This window comes from Carassius auratus, chromosome 44 (assembly GCF_003368295.1).
Source record: "Carassius auratus strain Wakin chromosome 44, ASM336829v1, whole genome shotgun sequence".
Lineage (NCBI taxonomy): Eukaryota > Metazoa > Chordata > Actinopteri > Cypriniformes > Cyprinidae > Carassius > Carassius auratus.
In genome coordinates this window covers 2,051,037-2,071,743 of record NC_039286.1, presented here as the reverse complement: position 1 = coordinate 2,071,743, position 20,707 = coordinate 2,051,037, and the positions used below count along the sequence as shown (strand labels likewise).

Sequence of the window (20,707 nt, the reverse complement as noted above, 5' to 3'; positions counted from 1 at the left end):
AAAAATAACTGTTCTATTGTTGGTTCAAGTTAGCCCAGGTCCATTAAATAATTTTAACATACATTTTATACAGTACATACATTCATTAAATTTATTTTAGTAAATAATGAAATTGATATTTATATTAAAATGCTTTTCATTGTTAGTTCAGGTTCATGTTAATAACTTTAATCTTATTGTAAAGTGTTACCACATATTTTGTATGACAAAATACATTTTCTACATGGCACACAAAATTAATGTATCCAACAAATTTTTCCCGGTCTAAAAATAAATCTCATTTATGTTGTTGAAATGGCAATATATAAAATCATTTAAATTATTTGAATAAAGATTAACCCTGGATTATTAGTTGAATTAAGTGTCTTAGCATCATAGCTGCATTAGATGTGCATTAATAATTCATCTATGTCCCTATGTTATAAATGTCTTGCAATTTGATTGCAGAAATCCTTTAAAAATAATGTTCCTAATTTAACACTCATCTCTTCTTTTCTACAAAACATCTCAAGTAAAAACCACATAATCAACTATCAAAATAATTATATTAGATTGCAATATAAAAAGTACTTCAGAGACAATATGAAAATTAGTTTTATTTCTGGTACAGGCATTGTGTACATCCCAGCACCCCCTACGGAAGAGAGGCTTCTTCAGACAGACAGTGACATGAGGGCACCATGATTACCATCACGGAAACGCAGAGGACACTCCGGTGATCCACAGCATTTGATCTGAGGAACACACCTCTTCATGGATTTAGACTTTGATCATTTGTTCAACTTGGAAACATTGTGTACACCAAAAGTATCAAGTGAGCATCCAACAACAGAAAAATGTCCATTTTATTGTGGTATCGATTTCAGTGCAGACTTGGTCATTCCTTTTTTTATATTTTTTTTAATGAGAATTAAAAGTAGATTCATTCTTTCAACCATGCTCCTCTATAAAGTGTCAATAATAAGCACAGTACATGCCAAAGCACAGCTGCCCAATACATGACTACAGAGATAAAAGACCTGTTGAGTCAGTCTCAATTTAAGAAGGAAGAAAAGAATGAAAAAAGGCTGGCTGACCGCAGCCATGATGGCTAGGTTTAACTGGAGCAGCTGACGGTTAACCACATGTGCATTTAGAAAAGCACCAGCCGACGTCATGTCCTAGGTCAAAAAATTAAGATAATAGAAAGCAAAGGCATTATAGGAAACATAATTAATGGCTGCTTGTGATTGTGCACATTTATCAATAGTCATGATATTATCTGTGTCAGGAACTACTGTAAAGGGCGGGTAATAGTTACCAGGCACAGAGAATAAGAAGCACAACAATCACAACCTAAAAACCATCACCAACATGTGGAACAAGCAGACGATTAATGCATCCCACGAAGCACAAAGTTAATGCTAAGAAACAGAATCTAGTCAACAGAAATGATGGCACCAGAAACGTTCTTGGTCTTGAGAGAGGAATTGGAAAATTATATCAGCACTGACAATGTCATCTAGTGAGTAGGATACAGCCAAAACACGAGTCTTACAACCTCAGGTTAGCTACAGGGCACCGTACTCAAACTCAAAGAATGATTTTATCCAGACAGACATAAAGACATCCTGGGCATGCCTAAGTCAGGACGCGTTTCCCCACATTGGAAAAAGAGGTGATTACTATCAACCGAGGGGTTTGTGATGGAGTCTGAAGGCCAGTTTGAGGGGGCAGGTAGTGGAACACTTGACACCTCACAGACAAAAGGCTGATAAACTCAAGTATGTATTGTACGTTCATAACCAGCAATGTGAGGACAGAGTCTGAGCACAGCCATTTCACGGCGCCAGATGCTCAGATTCATCCACGAACACCATGCTGAAGTAGAAGTGGTCACAATTCTCCTCTACTTCTTTGCAGTTTCTGCCCACCTCCATGCCTCCTGATTCAACCTTTAAAAACATACTCGCATGCATACTTAAAAGCCCACCACTCGTACACACTGGCATCAGTTTAAGTGTTTTCAATATGAAACAAATAGCACACTGAAGTCAGATTCTAACAGTTAGGAGGCCCTGTCCAACCTCGGCCATCTCTCTCTCTCTGCGATATGTGAGACGTGAAGAATGAGAGAGAGATGAGGAGAGGAAGAGAGAGGAGGATGGAGGGAACATGTTCAACGCTCAAGAATGGCAGTATGGAGCCTTGTGATGTCATCACACTCTGCTTCACGTTGCTTGCAGCAGCTCTACTTCAGGACAATGTGAAATCCATCACTGGTGTCATCTGAGGACGAACAAATGTCAGAAGATGTCAGAAGGATTGGAGAACAGAAAAACACTAGCTGCGTTTACATGGACCCTTCTAATGCGATTGTAATAGGACAAGAAGCACAATCAGAATAAAAATGTCACATGTAAACACGTCAATCAGATCGACTAAATTTTGATTGTAATTGAGTGATTTTAATGGGTGGTTTATCCCTTTTGTAATCCGACCGAGAGGACGTGTTAACACTTGATTGGATTGAAAACCGAAACTGGAAAGTACTGCGCATGCGCAGTGACGTAGAAATAGCATAATGACATATATAAAATGTCATAAATAAAAAGTGTATAAAATGTCATAAGTAAGTGTCCTGTCATTATAAATCTCCCCTTTCACTCAGCGTATGTGAAGTGGAACACGACCACGTCCTCGTTTAAGACTCTCATCAACAGACTTCAAGTTTTGAGTACGGGAAGAGGCACTTTTACTGCCATTTTTTTTTTTTTTTTTTTTTTTTTGCTTAAGTAAAGTTAAGCAGCACAACAGTTCATGTGCTGGTCGTTGCCTAATTAAGACCCGAAGTAGAAAAATTATCGTGTGCTTTTTAAAACAGCAGCGTGAAATTCTGAATATTCATGCAGTGAGCGCATGTCAAAAGAGTAAATCCGATCAGAAGCTTGTGACACATAAACAACACGCACATCACCCTGATCACTTTATTTACCGTTCATGTAAACACTACGTTCGGTACGTTGAATTCATTCTGATGGAAGAAAAAAAGTGTCCATGTAAATGCACCTACTGAGGGGTTATAATGTTTCCACCAGAGATTGACTGTGTTTTTGGAAAATGTTTTACCTTGTACCGTGGTGACAATGAAACTGCTCTCATCTGGGAAATTATAAACCATCTGCAAGCAAAAAAAAAAAAAGATTGCCTCTTAAGGTATTCTCTTATATATTAAGACATATCTGAGTTATTAAGGTCTTGTACACACTACACAGGTTTGTTCCAAAAATGATCTTTAGGAATAAATGTCATTTTCAAAGTGATTAAATCATATCAGTTTGTTCAGTGTAGTAAGTATCAACATAATAAATTACCAAATAAATGCAGCCTTGGTGAGTGGAACAGACTTCTTTCAAAAACATTGACAAGACAAATCCACCACGTGACGTTCCTCACGTTACAGGATGCATTTATTCATGACAAATGATAACCATCGGGGGAAAAAAAGTCTACAGTGAAGTGTGTTTTATCTGTGGCATGATGCAAAACATTAGTAACATGAGCAGCCACGGTTGGCCAACTTATTACCGCCACCTGATAACAGGGAAAGATAAGAGACTGTTTCTGGCTGCTTTTAGTCTGGTTGAACGAATCTATGAAGTAGGTCTGTGTTTACCTGGTCACTGAGTAGTATGTGTATCCCTGTGGGCCCCTGTTTGTAGACTTGGCTGATGTGGGACAGCGGCAGCGCCAAGACACTGGAGATTTTCCTAGTTAGCTCACAAGCGGTCATCTCCTCAAGGTAAAGAGCGTGGTAAACTAAACGCAAACACAGACACGCTTTGTGACAGAGGACTGTACATTACACAGTACACTGACCCAAATAAAAACTTTTTACATCTGCAGAACAAAAAGAGTACAAACAGAAAGGGACAAACATGATGAAATTTGCCACAATTTTACATTTGGCTGTGATTCAATGTGTTTGATAAAACATTATTAAGTACTTCAAGTACTGCACTTTGGATTCACAACCATTTGTGAATATCTGTAGAATAGTTAGTTAACCTGACTGTTCCTTGGTAAATGAGTTTGGGTCTGAGCACTGCTACATAAGTTTGTTATTAGAAGTGGCTACAGAGAGACGGGTGTTGGGTTTGAGGTGACAAATGTCAGTTGTTACGGAGTTGTGTTTTTGAACGCAGGAAAAGGAACAAGATGTTTTCTTATTATGGCTTTTGCTGCATCTTTATATTATAAACTACCCATTAATTTAGGGTTGGTAAGATCTTCAAGCATTTTTTTAAGTCTCTTATGCGCATTAAAACAGCACTTATTTGCCTTTATACAGTAAAAAAACAGTAATATAGTAAAATATGATTACATTTTAAAATAACCTTTTTCTATTTAATATATTTTAATGTAATTTATTCATGTGATGGCAAAGCTGAATTTTCAGCATTCATTACACCAGTCTTCAGTGTCACAAGATCCTTCAGAAATCATTCGAAGAAACATTTCTTATTATTATCCATGCTGAAAACAGTTGTGCTGCTTAATATTTTTGTGTAAAGTGTGATATTTTTTCAGGATTGTTTTGATAAATAGAAAGTCATGCAGCTTACACTTTTTCACTATTTACATGATATTCAGGATCAAGAAATGGAAGTGAATGCATTTTAGTTCACCAGTTATTAGTACTTTGGTGGACAGGTTACGAAGGATCGTACAACAGATAAAGCAATTCAGTGCTGCTGAATAATGCTTCACTGCATGTCTGTTGTTGCAACACAATAGATGTAATTTATTTCGCTGTGATTGTGGTATGTTACGAATGGCTGTGCAAGTCTCCACACTTGACATTTATATACCAGGTATGGATGTTGGACTGCTGTGTTCGCCGTTTTTGCTGTGTCCTCGTTTCTCCAATAGAGGGCTCTCACTCTGAGACGCCTCCAGGGACACGTAAACCGTAAGTCTGGGAAACACTGCTCTGTACGGGGACACAAACACACACAACGTGAACAGAATTCTTTAGTTTATACATTCATAATTGTACGAAATCACCTTAATTATATATTAACATCCCTTTTTTTAATCATACCTTGACTTAAGTGCATTGTAGAGTCTGATTCCATCAGCTGCACCACAAATTTGGACTAAATCCTCACGAGTTAATTTCAGTAGATCAGAACCTGAGATGAAAAATCCATCATTTTAAATCGGTCTCATTAATAACTACTTACAGTTTAATGTTGTGTGTCTGTTAGGGCTGGATAACGACACAGATTTCCATATTCCATTGCATTCTGATTCAGAAACTATAGATTCTATTAAATTCCAAGTCTGGTTCAGTCTGTTTTGATATTTCAGCGTTAATGCCCAATCAGCTTACTTTGCAAAAGATTCTCTCTCTGTCGATGTTAATTATGCAGGCAACTGTTTCAGACTGATTCAAACTGGTAACTTCTCTTTTTTAATTATTCATTAAAAGAACCAGTTCATAGGATTCAATTGTTTGTGAATCAGAATACGCTGTATGTTTGGTTTTACACACAGCTTGTTAGGACAACTAAGAATTGATATCAGGATCATACAAATAAAGATTGCGATTTTTCATAACTACATATTTTTACCCAGCCCTGGTGAAGTTTAATCTTTGCAACAAAAACTTGCATGTGTTAATACCTGAGAAATGGGTGAAAATACGACTGTATGAGTTAAATCTGTTCTTAAGCAGCCACTTCTGTGTGTCCTGTATAGACGCTGTGGGACTCAGAGACTGCAGAAAGTTCACATATTTATTTTATTTTATTTTTTCAGATGCAACATAAAAATAAATGTGCATCTTTAAGGCAAATTAGTAAAAAAAAAAATATATATATACAAACATGTACAAACCTCCATAGAAATGAGGCTACCAAGATCCCCTTGATGGTTAGGTGAAGATGACTCACTAAAAACAAAAGTACAAGCATTAGAAAATGAATAACTCTGGTTCATTGCACAATGTAAAAGAAACAGATGCTTGGTGAGTGGGTCACCTGTCTGGTACTGTGCTGCCGCTGCTGTAGGTGTGTGTGCTGGAGGTGAAGGTCGGTGTAGCTGCTGTGATGGGGTTGACGTATGCATTATCTGGCCATGGAGAGCACTACAATGAGAGATAGACAGAAATGTGAGAAAGTCCAAAGTGATCTTAACAAAACAGAATTTTGATGTCAGATTAATGTGTGACCTGTCACACACCGATGAAGGGCACAACTAAACACAAATATGAAGAATGTTCTGGAGTTTAGTATGAGTGAATTGTTGACACAGCAGAGGTGAGTGGGCGCTTACACTTCCTCTTTTGCTTTTGGCGATGGAATCGCCACAGTCTGCAGGAAGTGTCCGCTTGCTGGATTTCTTTAGCTCATGTTCTACAGCCTCCTCAATCACAGGCTCCAATCGAGTCTACTCAAAATAGACAAACCAGAGTGAAAACACCTTTTTAGTTAGATACTCTATAAGCACAGTTCCCTTTCAGGACGGTCTCCTGACGTTGCAGACAGCGTAAACTGATGCTTTGGGGACATACCTTTCTCCTCAAATACTGCCAATGGTGCTCGTGACGTGCACACAAAAAAGGGGGCAGGAAAATGCCCTATATAAGTTAGCTTAAGTCTTCAAAGTGGATTCATCTCCAGAGAGGATTATGGAATACGTTTCGCTAATCCCCTTATGCGTCCTGGTGGAGAACAGATTGAGATATCATTTTAAGTGTACCCTATCTGCGGGGGACCCATCGGGATCCCAGACAGACTTAAACTTTGTGGCTTCTGTCTGGCTGAGCACTGCAGAAGCTGTCAGTCAGGGCCCTAACTGCCCGCATTGTGATGCTAAAAAAAGTGAGAACCCCAGGCTTGGCTAGCCCTTGTGCAGCTTTTCTGCGACGAGTGCCCGCTGTGCCACTCTCTTTATACAGATGTGTAATGTTGCTTACACTGACCGGCATATCGGCCGACTTTATGTAAAGTGTCAAAAAAAAAAAAAAAAGAGGCAAGCTTCAGACTCTTGCATAGAGCAGCACAGTTTCAGTTGTGAAATCAGAGAACTTGTGGCCAAAATGCCATCCGTTGTGGGCAAAATGCCATCCAGATCATCGCTTGTTGATGTAGTTGTTGTGATGTCTAGCACAGCTAGATTCCGATAGTAATGAGTGCAGAGTCATTGCTTCTATCTGAAGCACTGAGTTAACCTATTTGGCGCTGAGTTTCCTATTTGGGTTTCAGTGGCCGCTAGCCCCTGAACATGCATTTTACTGAGCTTGTCCTGTCCTTCTAACTGGCTGTAGTGTTATATGGTGTCATCAGATAGTGAACACTAAGCACCGGGTCTGTCGCTTGCTGTTGCAATTGACCTATTGGTAAGCCCCTATCCCCTTAGTTACTGTCGCTCACTTGGACAAACAAATCACTAACTTTAACGTTTGCTAGTTTTAGCCAGAGACACTGCTGAAGCAGAAGATAACATTAAAGTTCTGCTTGAGTAGATGAAAATGTAAACTCAATGGGAGTATGACAACCAGAAAATGAACGTTTTCATTGGGGTTGAATGCTTAGGGACAATTTGCTCAGTCTCATTTGGGTTTGGAAATAGAATAAAATAAATTCCATTGCACATCCTCTCAGGATACATGGAATCAGTGTTAAGAGTACCCCCATGCACACATTTTCGTAGCATAAACACCTTTGGGTCTTCCAGTGTTTCTCTATGCTGAAATCTAAAGCTGTTGGAGTTCCGTTGCTGTGATTGTCTATGACATCGGTTTCTGATAGTTTTAAAGTGCTACATCTCACCACTTATATCTTGCCATTGTGTGCATGAACATGCAACAGTTCAGTAGACCTGCCCTCCCTAATAACCACAGGCTAATGTGCTGTCTAATCCTGGTCAGCTCCACAACTGCATGTCTAGCTCCAGTGATAAGCTGTAGTCTGGAATGTACTGACTGTGTACCATGACTGTACCATGCATTCCAATTGCTGTCGAGTCTCTCTGTGCTTATATGTTGTCTGCATTTATGCCAAGTGCCCTTCGTAGTAACATGGCGTGTAGTTGCATTCTCCCCAAAGCATCAGCTTACACGGTCTTGAAACATCGAGAGACCACCTTGAAAGGATCTTGATATTCTTCCTACTCAAACACGAAGATTAGGCAAAACATATTAAAGGGCTTGTCCCTTTTTTCAGCGGCCTAATTACTTGTTACAGCCATGAACCAAGATTTGCTTCTTGCTAGTTAAAGGTGGTATAATGCAAGGACAGTCTTATTCATCAACTTCACTTCTGATTTCTGAGTTGTTATTGCTAACTAAGACTCATTATGGTTAATTGAAATAAAGATGAAAATAATTAAACTGTATTTACCAGTTTAACAGGAAACCAAATTAAATACAAATACAGTGGAAGTACTAAAACTAAAATAAAAATAAACCAAAGCTAAATAGAAATATTAGAAAACAGAAACAAAAACAAACTACAACTGAAGACTGAAATATAAACAAAAATATAAGCTAAATCAAAATCTAATTAAATACTATAATAGCATATAAATAATTCTTAAATAATACTGTTTCTGAATAGAAGGAAAAATTCTTACAAGCATGAATATTACTTCTACTAGATGTGTGAAATGCTAAATGATATTCACTTTATCTCAGCAACACCTTTTTATTGGTCTAAATTAATCATGGGTGACAAATACATCCATGAATAGGCCAAAAAATACTAATTTTTACAATTAGTAGCCAAAGATTTAGTTTTTTTCTATGTGATGCTGTAGCCACGTCAATAGGTGTCAGTAGTAATGGTCAAAACTAAACAAAAATACTTAAATATTCTTGCCTCTGACAATATAGTGGTGTCATAAGAGGGCTGATATTTCTCTTTCTCCTGCACAGTCTTTTTCTCCATCTTCTCTCGGTCTGTTTTTTGTTTTCTGTCTGCTCCCTTTGGCTGTTAATAGGAGAGTATGAGATACACTTTAATATATACTAAAGGCTTCAATATCATATTAATTCTTCAAAACACACTCTTCAACTACATAAGCATTCTGTGTCAGAAACTTTAGATCTGCAATCTTCAACTCTACAGATATTTCCTTGCATTTAATGCATGTCTGCATACGTGTGGCATCACCTTAAAGACTTTGATCTGGCAGCTGGCGGAGTGCAGGTGCTCGGTGTACTCTCCGCTTTCATTTTGTTTAAAAGTGTCAATCTGGATCCGGAACGGAACTCCTTTCTCTCCGCCGTGTTTCCGCGGGGTGAACTCTGTACTGATGCAATGAACCTTTAACAAGGTAAGGAAATAAAAGAGAATTAATGTGGAACACATGATCGGTTCCTGGAGCACTTTTGAGATTATCCTTGGCATGCCCTGCACTATTTCTGCACAGATTAAGATATGCCAGATACATTTCTAATCAACATGAACGATATATACATGTTTGAAACTTGATCAGGAGCTTTCAAGGTCAAGAGATAAATGTCGAAGAGCCAGTAGCCCCTAGTCAGACTCTCTCCAACATGTCTGGGACTTTAAGATCATTTTAAACTTGTCTGACACTATTGGCACAACATCTTCTTTCAGTGTGAGAGAGAATTTCTGGCCAATGAGATTCGGCTTCAGGCATGCTCTATATAACTGTGAGTATCTTGACATCCAGAATTAAATAATGACCTGAAGCAATATACACCAGTGAATGCACAACTGCACATATGTGCTCGATTTTTGCTGAAACAAAATTAGTAATATCTTACAATATATTATATTATGAATAATAATTTCAATACCACAGCAAAATATGGATGATAATAATAATAATGATGTTATTGTATTTTAATAATTTAATGTAATGTATTTAAATGTAATATAAATAACACACACTTTTTAATTTTTATTTAAACAATGACTTGTAATCTTAATGTATTTCTCACTGAACTAACATTTATATAAAATTGTAAATATTCAAGTAAACAGCCATCTGTTTATCTTAAACAACTTAATATTACATAATAATTAATATTACTTAATATGACATCATAAAACCGCACAATTACAATGGAACTCAGATATTTGAATAAAAGTTTTTTTTTTTTTTACTTTTGTTCAACCATTTACATTTCTTACAAATGAAGTGTGTTTAGATTAAATAAGTCCTAAAATGTGTAAAAATTGGTTGCAAAATAGTGTTGTTCCCAATTGTTGATTTCTTTGTTGACTCTCAAAAGCCATTTGCAAAAAAATACTATGTACAATGTTGCAATAAGTGTAATCTAACACAGCGAGATATAAAACATCATGTCCACTGCCCCAAGAACTGTTTGCAAATGACATTTCATACTGAAACTCTAGTGTGTTTATGTAACCTTTGAACTAATGACAACATGGCTGCATGTTTGTGGTTAGATCTAGAATTCGGGTTTACCTGCACAAACACAGACGCTCGCTTGGAGAGATCCCACAGGAAATCTGCAGCGTTCAGCTGTGACGGGTGTGTGCAGGGCTCAGTGATGCCAACTGACATGGGGATATCTGTAACAAACACATGACACATTGTAGAAACTCTCTCTCCTGAGGCTTTACGCTGCTTTTATACTGTTCATTTGAAGAATCAAAAAAGACTGAACGAACTGATTGTGGCAACCCAAAGTAAACACATGAGCTCTCACCGATGTCGAGGAGGCGGTCGCCAGGCCGATTCCATTTCCAGCCCTCCAGCTGCTGGTGCTCCATGTACTGAAGCCTTCGGTCATGGAAAACCACCCTAACTATACTCTATAATTCACCCCAAACCAAACACACACAAACACAAACCATCAGAACAAGCAGCTCTCTTAAAGAGCCATACACCACTGCAGTACTGCTGAGTCCACAGCACCATGGCAAAACAAGAAATTTTATCCTAGTTATGTTGTTGCCTGTATTGAATTGAATTTGATGATGTAAAAAGACAGTGCAGACATCCACTGTGGTTAAATCAGCGCATTCACGCCACACAAAACCCCAAGTGCACTGCCCTGATAAAACACACAAGCTCTCACCTTAACAGTCTTGTTGTTGAGTTCAGGCATCTCCCCTATTTTCCTGTTATCAAGCATCCGGATCTCATACGACTGGCCTACAGAAGGAGATGGGAAGTGTGTTACCGAATATCTTCTCAACCAGGGTCTTGGTATTCTTTAAGGAATAGAGATGGGTAGTGAAACCTGTACCTTGGTTTAGGTAGGTGAGCGTCTCCTCGTGTAGTTTAACAGCAGGGGACGTGGCGGCACACAGCACATACTGAAACGGAGGATTCTTGGAGTCAGACTCCACAGGAATGCTAACATCTTCCTGCTTAAAGATGGGCAGAGCCAACACATCACTGAGGGAAAACAAACACAGACAAAGAGAAATGGAAGTTATGAAATGGTGAATTATGTCAGTTAGAACCTCTTGCATACTTCTGCACCACAAACATATAAAGAGCATACTGTCATCAGACTGCTAGGAAATACAAATTAAACAAAAAGGAGGTGCATTTACAATCACATATTAATATAGTACTCTTCAAAAGTTAGGGGACAGTGTGATTTTTTTTAAACAAATGAATACTTTTATTCAGCAAGGATGCATTAATGTGTACAAAAATAACAGTAAAGGCATTTATAATGTTACGATATTTAAAATAAACAGTTTTTTTTTTCTTGAAAATGTATCACAATGCCCACTGTTTTCAATATTTATTAGAATTGTTTCCTGATCACCGAATCAGTATATTAGAATGATCATGTGACATTTTTAAAAAATATTTAATGGGTTTTGATGGTAGTATGTGTCACAATATCAAACAATTAATTAATTTACACAATATTTAGCCCAAAATCTGATTACATTTCATATATTAGGGAGTTACTAAATGCTGCCATGGCTCTGGGCTTGACTCTTCTTTGCCACGCTCACACATGTAAAGGCATTATCAGGCCGGTGCAGTGACAGCTATAGACGCTGAGTCAGTTAGCTGCCAGTCTGCTTGACATGAAGCCACGTTTGTAACAGTGCGGCCTGCAGGATCCTTCCCGTCCACCAATCTGCAAGTGTTTTCTGAAAAATGAGCAGCTGCACTGTAACATTCTGTTCCACAGCTGCTCCATCCACATGAACGCAAGTCAGATAATCAGCATCTCAAACACCCTCATTTACCTCAAACGTCACCCCGTCACACCAATGACTTACAGACACCATAGGAAAATCATAGGCACATCTCCATGATACCTGGATCTTGAACTTATCTGACCCTGTTGACTGAAAACATCTGCAAACTCAAAATGGAAAAAGTGTCTTATTCCTGTCCATATTTCACCAAAGTTCAATGGCTAATGCTACCAAAAGAAATGTAAGGGCAGCTGACATAAAAAACTTGCCATATCCTGTCTCATGCTATAGTTTCTTTTTAAATTCATTTAAAGAGCATTTTGATCATTCTTTTAAAATAGTGCATGCTGTATTCATGACCTCATTAAATTAGAAAATACATGGAATATTTGTATTTGCTTTAAAAAAATTATGACTTGGAACGATTTTAAATAAACTAGACAATACAAAAAGGTGATCTTTTATATAATATATATATATATATATTTATTTATTTATTAATAATTCTATGCAATGTTAACACCAACACTAACTATTTTCATTATGCATGGAGCCATATTTAAATTCTGCCAGATACTGATAAGAAAGTAATCATTTCATTCCCACTTTATATTAAGTGGCCTTAACTACTATGTACATCAAAAATAAATACAATGTACTCATTGTGTTCATATTATTGAGGTGTATGTACACAATAAACGCATTGTACCAAATGATAAATTTAAATGTAAATACATAGTAGTTAAGGCCGCTTAATTTAAAGTGGGACCATTATTTAATTATCTGGGCAATGATGTTTAAAAATAATTAAATAGCAGTCACAGGACACTTTCTCTAACATATATGTATGTTTTAACCTAAAGTATTTGAACAGGTTACGCCTCAACTACCCAAAAACACTGTCTGGTCCTCTAACGTCAATAGAGGACTGTGTCAACTGCAAATCTGCAGGACGCTGGAAGAGTGTCAAGAAACTTGATATCACCGGGAGAGAGCATGTGAACAGCCTTCTTCCTGCTGTCTCACACTACAGCGCTCCCACCACTAACAAAACCCCCACAGAATCTCACACAGAGTATTTCAGACACTTGCATACGCACACTTGCAGAATAGCAGAGCGCTCCAGGGAAAATGCTGACGTTGCTCTTTCCACTACAACCTCCAGAATCCCGCCACATCTCAGAGTAACCAATCCATGGACCCTGACCTCAGGCGCATAATGTGTATTCCTATCATGCAGTGACCCTATTTCAAACTCCTTGTGGCCAAATGGGAATGGCGAAGCCTCCCGGTGATTTGGAAAACTGAAATATAATATGCTCCATCATTAATACCCCAATGAAACAGTGACGTATGCTGGGGGATTGTGGTTTGCCTCTTCCAGTAAGGTGGATGCTGAAGCACCTGGCTTGCAGTGGAAATGCATGGAAAAACCCAATACATATCTATGAATAAAATGGATCAGCATGTTTTGGACAGCTTGATATTTGTCAGATTCAACTAAATAACAAATAACAAATGGCTGCAGTGTTAATGGCACGTTTAAATAAAATAAAAATAATAATAATAATGTGATATTTTCCAAACAGTATTTCTATAAAATAAAATTTAAAAAGAGTCCAACAGTAAAGGTGAGCCATGTGATTCCTAAGTAAAATAGAGCTGTTTAGTTCTGATGTCAGTTAGTAGTCGATCCTGAAAGCTGACAAAAGAACACCCTTTTTTTGGCAGACATGAGAATTTTTTGAGAAGTCCTTAAGAACCAAGAACCAGAACAACCAGCTATGAGGTGAATAACAACATAATTTTCTATTTGAAGCATTGCAAATGACAATGAAATAGCGGAGAAACAAAACTATTGATTTAAAGATTATATATATATATATATATATACACACACACACATATATATACATACACACACACCTATGTGTAATTTTATTTTTTTGTACAAATTATGAGAGAGTAGAGAGACTGACACTTATGTCATTCACAGTGCTACATGAAAGTTCATTTGGTTTTATTTGCTTCTTTTGATTCTTTGACTGGTGGACATTTCTCTGCAAAACTATAAGTGATGTAGGTTTTTTTTTTTACCAGAACTTCGCTGGTAAAAATGATTGTTCTCTCAAGAAAGCAAATTATTAAGGATTAATAACCTCAGGCTCAGCTTTCTATAAAAATAAATTCCCCAAATAAGAAAATGAATGGGATCTCTCCTTCCAGAACCCAACTGTCACACACTTCAGGTTCCTTTAGGAATTTATTTGGGTTATTTAGAACAACACTTTTATGACTACAAAATTACAGCTTCTGACTAATCAACGGTCTAATTACTTACTGGGTTGCCTGCATATTAAACAAGGAGATTCATTTTTTTTTATATAAATTAAATATAACCATTTAACGTATAAAAGACATATTGTCATGAGACTGCTAGGAAATATCTTACATTTAATAATTTTTCAGGTACACAGAAAATGCAGACAGACTCTCCCGAGGATATGACCATCATCCTAAATATTGCATCAACTCTCTCCGAGTCACCCTCAATGACGTAATCATAGCCTCTAAGCGCAGTATCGTATGACGTAATGGAGTCCGACGCTCGGCACAATTTCTTCAATCAGTAAAACGTGTTATTCACTAAACATTTTAATGCCCTTAACACAATACATGCGAACAGAAAAGATTTGAACGAATTCGTTTACATAAAATGTAAACGAATTCTTCATAACGGTTTATTTCGCATGTCAAAGAACATCCTGTTCCAGGAAGTAACTTGACTTCAATCGCGCTTGTTATCGTTCCAGCGCGGCCACGTTATATCTACTCGAAAGAAGCGTGAGTAGATTGATTAACGCTCGACAACGAGGGGTCAGATGAATAAACGGTCACCACGTTAAGACTGTATCTTCAGTTAACGAAGTGGTTATCAGTCTTACTTTTCAGATTCAAATGAGGTCAATCTACGTTTATATGTAACTGACTTGAAAAATTGTAATCCTGTCTTGCAGAAAATAATTAGGGGTCTTAACTTTTAAGACTAGTTTAAGAAGTTTATGCAACCGGACACAGGTCTCGTTAGTTCTCAAGATGGTTAGACAACATTAGGATGCAACTCGTTGTCTATTGTTTTGAGCTAGCTATAGCAACTCTCATATAACGTTAGCCACACTGCATCCAACAGACGACAAAACAATCTCGCGAAGTTGCCAAATGATAAATAAGGATGTCAAATTACGAATTTTTGAAACCAATTAGCACAAGCCGCCTGGAATACCGAAGTTAACAATGTAAACACTGCGATCAAGACAGCTAGCCAACTAGCTCGCCGTCACAGATGCCCTGCATCGCCCCCGGATCAGGGACTCTTGGAAAGCTGCTGATCGGTGTGCATGCTGCTCTAACCTCATGCTGTACGCGCCAGCCCCGAGCTCCTGGCCGATGCCAGACAAACTGGCATCAAAGTCGTGCACGAGCCCGGACTCGATGGTAGCATCGTCCATCTTCAGCACCCACGCCATGGCGCCCAGATCCTTGTCCTCCGACTCTAACCGCAGCGCCGCCAGCTTCGCCTCGGACAGACAGCACCTGCGAGCAGGAGTCAGCTAGTCCTACTAAGGTTGGTTAGGTTTCCACCTGCAGAAGGCTAGCTGTTGAAAGCAGGGCAAACGGCCCCAGAGCCGACTACCGTGTGCCTCGCCATTGCTTCAGTTTCACAATAACACAGGCGAGAAATAAGAGTCTCGAGATGAACCGTGTTATCCGTTTCCAGATCCCGTGTGTTATTCCGTATACATCAGCACATCATATCTATATGCGATCTTCCATTATATAAAAACAGGGTGGTGGGAGGACGCTGTTGACTGTACCCGCATTCACACGCAATGTCCGCTCGAGTAATTGGGTTGGAAGAGCTCGCTTGCTATCACCTAATCCTAAACGCGGCACGGTGTCTTTACGCACTCTGCGATCCGAAAGCGTTCACCTAATTTCATCGTACTGAGCCGCCCGTTTGGTCTTCCGGAAGAGGCCAAAGATCACAACACATCGACACGGTCCTCTGTCTTCCACCATTCAAACCCCAAACGTGAGATAACTGCAGCCTCAGCACGGACCCGGTTCGGGAATCTGACAGCCAATCACGTTGCTCTGCGAGGATCTGTCGTCATCTTCTTCCTAAACGAGTGTTCCGAGCGACGGACTGTAGTCACTCTCGACTTCCAAACACAATATTACCCTTAACTTGCAGCGCATACATTAAACTTCAAGTCACCTGGTGGAAGAAATGCAAACATTTTAATATGTAAGATTCTTTTTATAGATCACAATCCCGATCAACACGTTTGTTCAAAACCTCAGATCTACAGCTGACAGCCAAAGTCCATATCAACACTGCTGTAAAATGACAAGAAAATATAGATACAGACAGACAGCTGCTTTTGCTGTCTAGTGATAAATGAGGCCCATTGTGAGATTTCCAGATCCCACCGGGGATGTTTTTGCTATGAAATTCCTTTTTGAAAAATAGGGAGGGCCACTCAAGGACACATTTTGGGTGTTTTTAACCTGTTGTTGTTGTGGTGATCTGATCAGGAAGGCAGATGGGCCTTTGAACATGATTAGAGTTCCCTTAAACAGACCACCAACCTATAAACAAAACAGCCTCGGGTGTTTACAGCTGGGAATTCAGTCCCAGCTCTGTGAGACAGCTGGGAAATACTTGATTTTTTTTTAACTAAGGGCACCCAGACCTATTTGTAAGGTTTGCAGCCAGAAGAGGCCAACAAAGCTCCAGAGGATGATTATAACATTTTCATTGGTTTTGACTTTACTGCACTTTAATTGCTCTTTACAGACACGTGATTTTAAGTCATTTTAAGCATGTGATAAATGCACTTTTACACTGCAAGTTTGAGTCAAAATTTCAAGTTCATTAATGCTTTTCTAGCAGTGGTTGTGTGTGGTGGTTATAAACACCCAGTTCATCATCATACTTTTGCTATGGCTGATGGGTAATAAGTGAACACAATAAAAGCACACTGGTGTACATTCAGACAAGGGCCAACTATATAATGAAGGTACACTTTAACAGAAATGTTGAACTTGTGCTCTCATGATAAGGGTTTTTCTATATATATATATATATATATATATATATATATATTTGCTTAAAAATTGTTTACATTTTGCTGAACTTAACTGTTTGCATTTGGTCTACTCCTAAATTTTCATATAACAGCAATACAGCATAATAATTTAAATAATTGTTATGCAATATCTGAAATTGTGTATGATAAATGAATACAGTCTGTAATTTAACTTAACCTAACCGAAGACGCTTCTCAACAGAGTAAACAAACTTGGACCGATTCATATGTGACAGATATGAGAAACCCTTCGCATCACGAGTGGACACGAGATAAATTCAAGTAATACTACAGCTTACATGTAACGTTAACGGAATAAAGTCAAGACATTTTCGTAGTATATATGTGTGGGATTGTGTATAATAACAACAAATACACAGTGACACTTTTGTAACTTAAGAAAACAAATTCAACATGAATTCAGATGGAAATACCAATACAAGTTATGCATTTAATTTACATTCAACACAACACCACAGTTATTGACTAGCACTCAGTTTTACCGTGTGTTCCTGCATTTGTAGGTCTGTCGACTATCAAGTCTCCCAGTGTGCAGCTGCCAGAAAAGCATTGCATTACTATCTACGAATCCCGTGATCAATGCTGAAAAACTAGTAACAGCGACCAAGGCAGTCTCACATCGAGTCACGACGTTGCCTTCTTGTTTTTTAGCAGTGAACTTCGTCCGAGACAGCGCACGAGATCGCCCCTCCGTGACTGCAATATGACGTCGACAGAGACGGCAACATAAAGTACCTTTTAAAACTTCAGTGTCGTTCTTTTTTTTTTTTTTTTTTTACGAATTTCTTAGTTTAATTCTTTAAAATGTTTTTTTCTCTCTCTAAAATTTATGTCAAAGGTGTCAAATGTTATTTGGATCTCACTGGCCTGGTTTCACAAACGGGGCTTAGTTTAAACCAGGACTAGACCTTAGTTAAATTAAGATATTTAAACAACTTTTTTAAAAATGCATTAGAAGGAAACATTACAGGTGTGCATCTTGACGGAACAATGACACTGACATATTTTAAGATATGTCAGAGCAAGCTATTTTCAGTTGAGACGGCTCAAACATGCATTTTAGTCTGGGACTAGCTTAAACCTTGTCTGTGAAACCGTGGGATTAGGTTTTGTTATGGCCAAAAACGGTTGAAATATTATTTAAAATATCTTTTTACATTCCACAGAGAAAATAGTCAAAGGTTTGGAACAACACCGAGGTAAGTGAATGACATTTTAAATTTGATAATTTTAAAATTATCCCTATAAATCATAAGTCTTTTTTTTTCAGGTACAGAGGTGCATTTAGAAAAAATAACAAGGAGACAGTTCATTACTGTACATTTTCTTTATTTGAATTTTATCGTTAGCACAGTTCTAGAAATGCAGCAGGAAGAAAGAGAACTTCCTTACGTTGGGAGAAAGACCGACACTACCGGAAAGATGTGACGAGACAGTTGCGGCATCTAGATTTTCTACAAATTTCCCATCGGAGAAGAATAACACTATGCTACTTTAAAGAATCCACACGCCCGCAGGACAACACAAGATCTTCTCCAATATTCCTTTATGGTGATATACATATATATATATATATATAGATACATATTGTCTATGTGGTGTGGTATCACATGTGGCCTCACTGCGATGAGAATCTTGGGTGTGCAGGACGACTGCTGCGTGGCCCATTAAGCCATGTATGCAACCAGATAAAAAGGTTCAGTTTTATTCATGACATGCATAAAGCCAAGCAAAGAATGCCTTATAATAGAGCAAGCTGGACCAAGCGCTCACTGTTATGAACTGATATGACCATTAATAATAATCGATAGTGAGCAATTAGGAACATTAATGACACGTCGCTCAGACCACGAAGTTTTGAACTTCATCTTAAAAATCTGAGTTTCTCAAAAGCTCTTTGATAAAAAGAAATGATTTCCATGTTGCACAAAATGACACCCACAACATCCCCCTGTTTCTGCTGGGTTTCCTCCTCCTTTGTCTGACACACACACACACACACACATAATCTTCTCATTGACAAGGCAACAAAACTACATCAGCAGTCCACTATCTGTGCAACAAATAGTGGTTTCTCAGACATGCACACGGAGTGGCGGTGATCCTAGTTTGGAGGAAGAGTTTCAGTCCGACGCTGCTCCTCGCTGCATGTCCCACTGGAAGATGTGTGGGGTTGGAGGAGGGTGTCCAGCAGTGTAGGTGCATGCGGCTTTGTGTATCTGTAGGCAAGCATGTATAGGAGTTTGTGTATGCATGTGTGTTAAAAATCCAGCAAGGGACTCCCTGTAGTTCTGTATGGTGACAGCACGGCTACAGGCCCTGCCCTACCACATCTGAAGACTGGTCGCTTCCGCTGGGGCCGCTTTGAGCTCGCTTTATATACAAATTCAACAGTTTCAGCTGGGAAAAGACAGAATGTACATGTTATAGATTTTAAATGTTTTTAAAATGGTTTAAAACCGACGGATAGCAAGATAATGAGTAAGGAGGAAAAGGGAAAGAGGTTTTGCAAGAGTAAATGACTCACCTTGCTGCCAGACAGCTGGCTGAGGTGAGGTTTCAGATCCTCTCCAATGACAGCATAGATGGCCACAAGGCAAAATACACATGCTTTTCGTACACTGCTCTCAGAGTTATCATAACCCTGCAAAGGAGAGGAAAAACCTTTACCATACACAGATGCTTAATATTAGGGTAAGTCAATGTATTTTGTATTTTGTTTGATTCCAAAATATGTCCACTAGGGGGTGTCAAAGGGAGGTTAAATAAAATGTAAAGCAGGGTGTCAAACTCAGTTCCTGGAGGGCAGAGATTAGTCACAACTCTTCTCCAACACACAAACCAACTAGTTTTTTTTTTTTTTTTTAATTAGCCTGAAGGACGTGATTAGCTGGATCAGGTGTGTTTAATTAGGGTTGGAGCTAAACTCTGCAGGGCTGAGGGACAATTAATCAAGTCCTTCAGGCTACATGGTATGAGTGTTTGAGCAGGGTTGGAATAAAACTGTACAGGGCTCCAGCCCTCCAGGAATTGAGTTTGACACCCCTGTTCTACAGCATCATGATCTTTCATATATTTTAGATTCACTGCACACCAACTGAAATATTTCAAGTCTTTTATTGTTTTAATGCTGATGATTTTGGCATACAGCTCAAAAAAATTAGCATATTTCATCCGACCAAAAAAAGTGTTTTTAATACAAAATGTCAACCTTCAAATAATTATATTCAGTTATGCACTCATTACTTGGTCCTTTCGCAGAAATGACTGCTTCAATGCGGCGTGGCATGGAGGCAATCAGCCTGTGGCACTGCTGAGGTGTTATGGAGGCCCAGGATGCTCCGATAGCGGCCTTAAGCTCATCCAGAGTGTTGG

General features: G+C 38.5%; 2 protein-coding genes across 41 annotated transcripts in view; both read right to left on the bottom strand.

Annotated features, from left to right (window-relative positions):
* Positions 1-574: 574 nt before the first annotated feature.
* LOC113062098 (upstream-binding protein 1-like) lies at positions 575-17,996 on the bottom strand. Of its 3 annotated transcripts, XM_026231693.1 has the most exons (17): positions 17,815-17,960; positions 15,570-16,437; positions 11,237-11,388; positions 11,066-11,142; positions 10,694-10,799; positions 10,450-10,556; positions 9,159-9,311; positions 8,865-8,975; positions 6,319-6,432; positions 6,024-6,130; positions 5,881-5,935; positions 5,668-5,761; positions 5,084-5,174; positions 4,851-4,972; positions 3,656-3,798; positions 3,109-3,160; positions 575-2,268 (listed from the first exon to the last, which is right to left on the bottom strand). In XM_026231693.1, exons 2-17 carry the CDS (start codon positions 15,683-15,685, stop codon positions 2,231-2,233), a joined length of 1,638 nt encoding a protein of 545 aa, XP_026087478.1. In that variant the 5' UTR covers positions 15,686-16,437; positions 17,815-17,960; the 3' UTR covers positions 575-2,230. The 3 variants fall into 3 exon arrangements, with proteins under 3 accessions (XP_026087478.1, XP_026087479.1, XP_026087480.1); XM_026231694.1 differs by lacking the exon at positions 15,570-16,437 and having other exon boundaries at positions 17,815-17,996; XM_026231695.1 differs by lacking the exon at positions 8,865-8,975 and having other exon boundaries at positions 17,815-17,961.
* Positions 17,997-18,640: 644 nt separating this feature from the next.
* The window catches only part of LOC113062095 (CLIP-associating protein 2-like), a 51,841-nt gene continuing 49,774 nt past the window's right edge, over positions 18,641-20,707 (bottom strand). For all 38 annotated transcript variants that reach the window (XM_026231650.1, XM_026231649.1, XM_026231657.1 and 35 more), the window contains 2 exons: positions 19,860-19,976; positions 18,641-19,732 (listed from right to left, as the gene is read on the bottom strand). In XM_026231650.1, the coding sequence (XP_026087435.1) occupies positions 19,643-19,732; positions 19,860-19,976 (207 nt within the window). In that variant the 3' untranslated portion in view covers positions 18,641-19,642. The remainder of the gene's footprint in view (positions 19,733-19,859; positions 19,977-20,707) is intronic.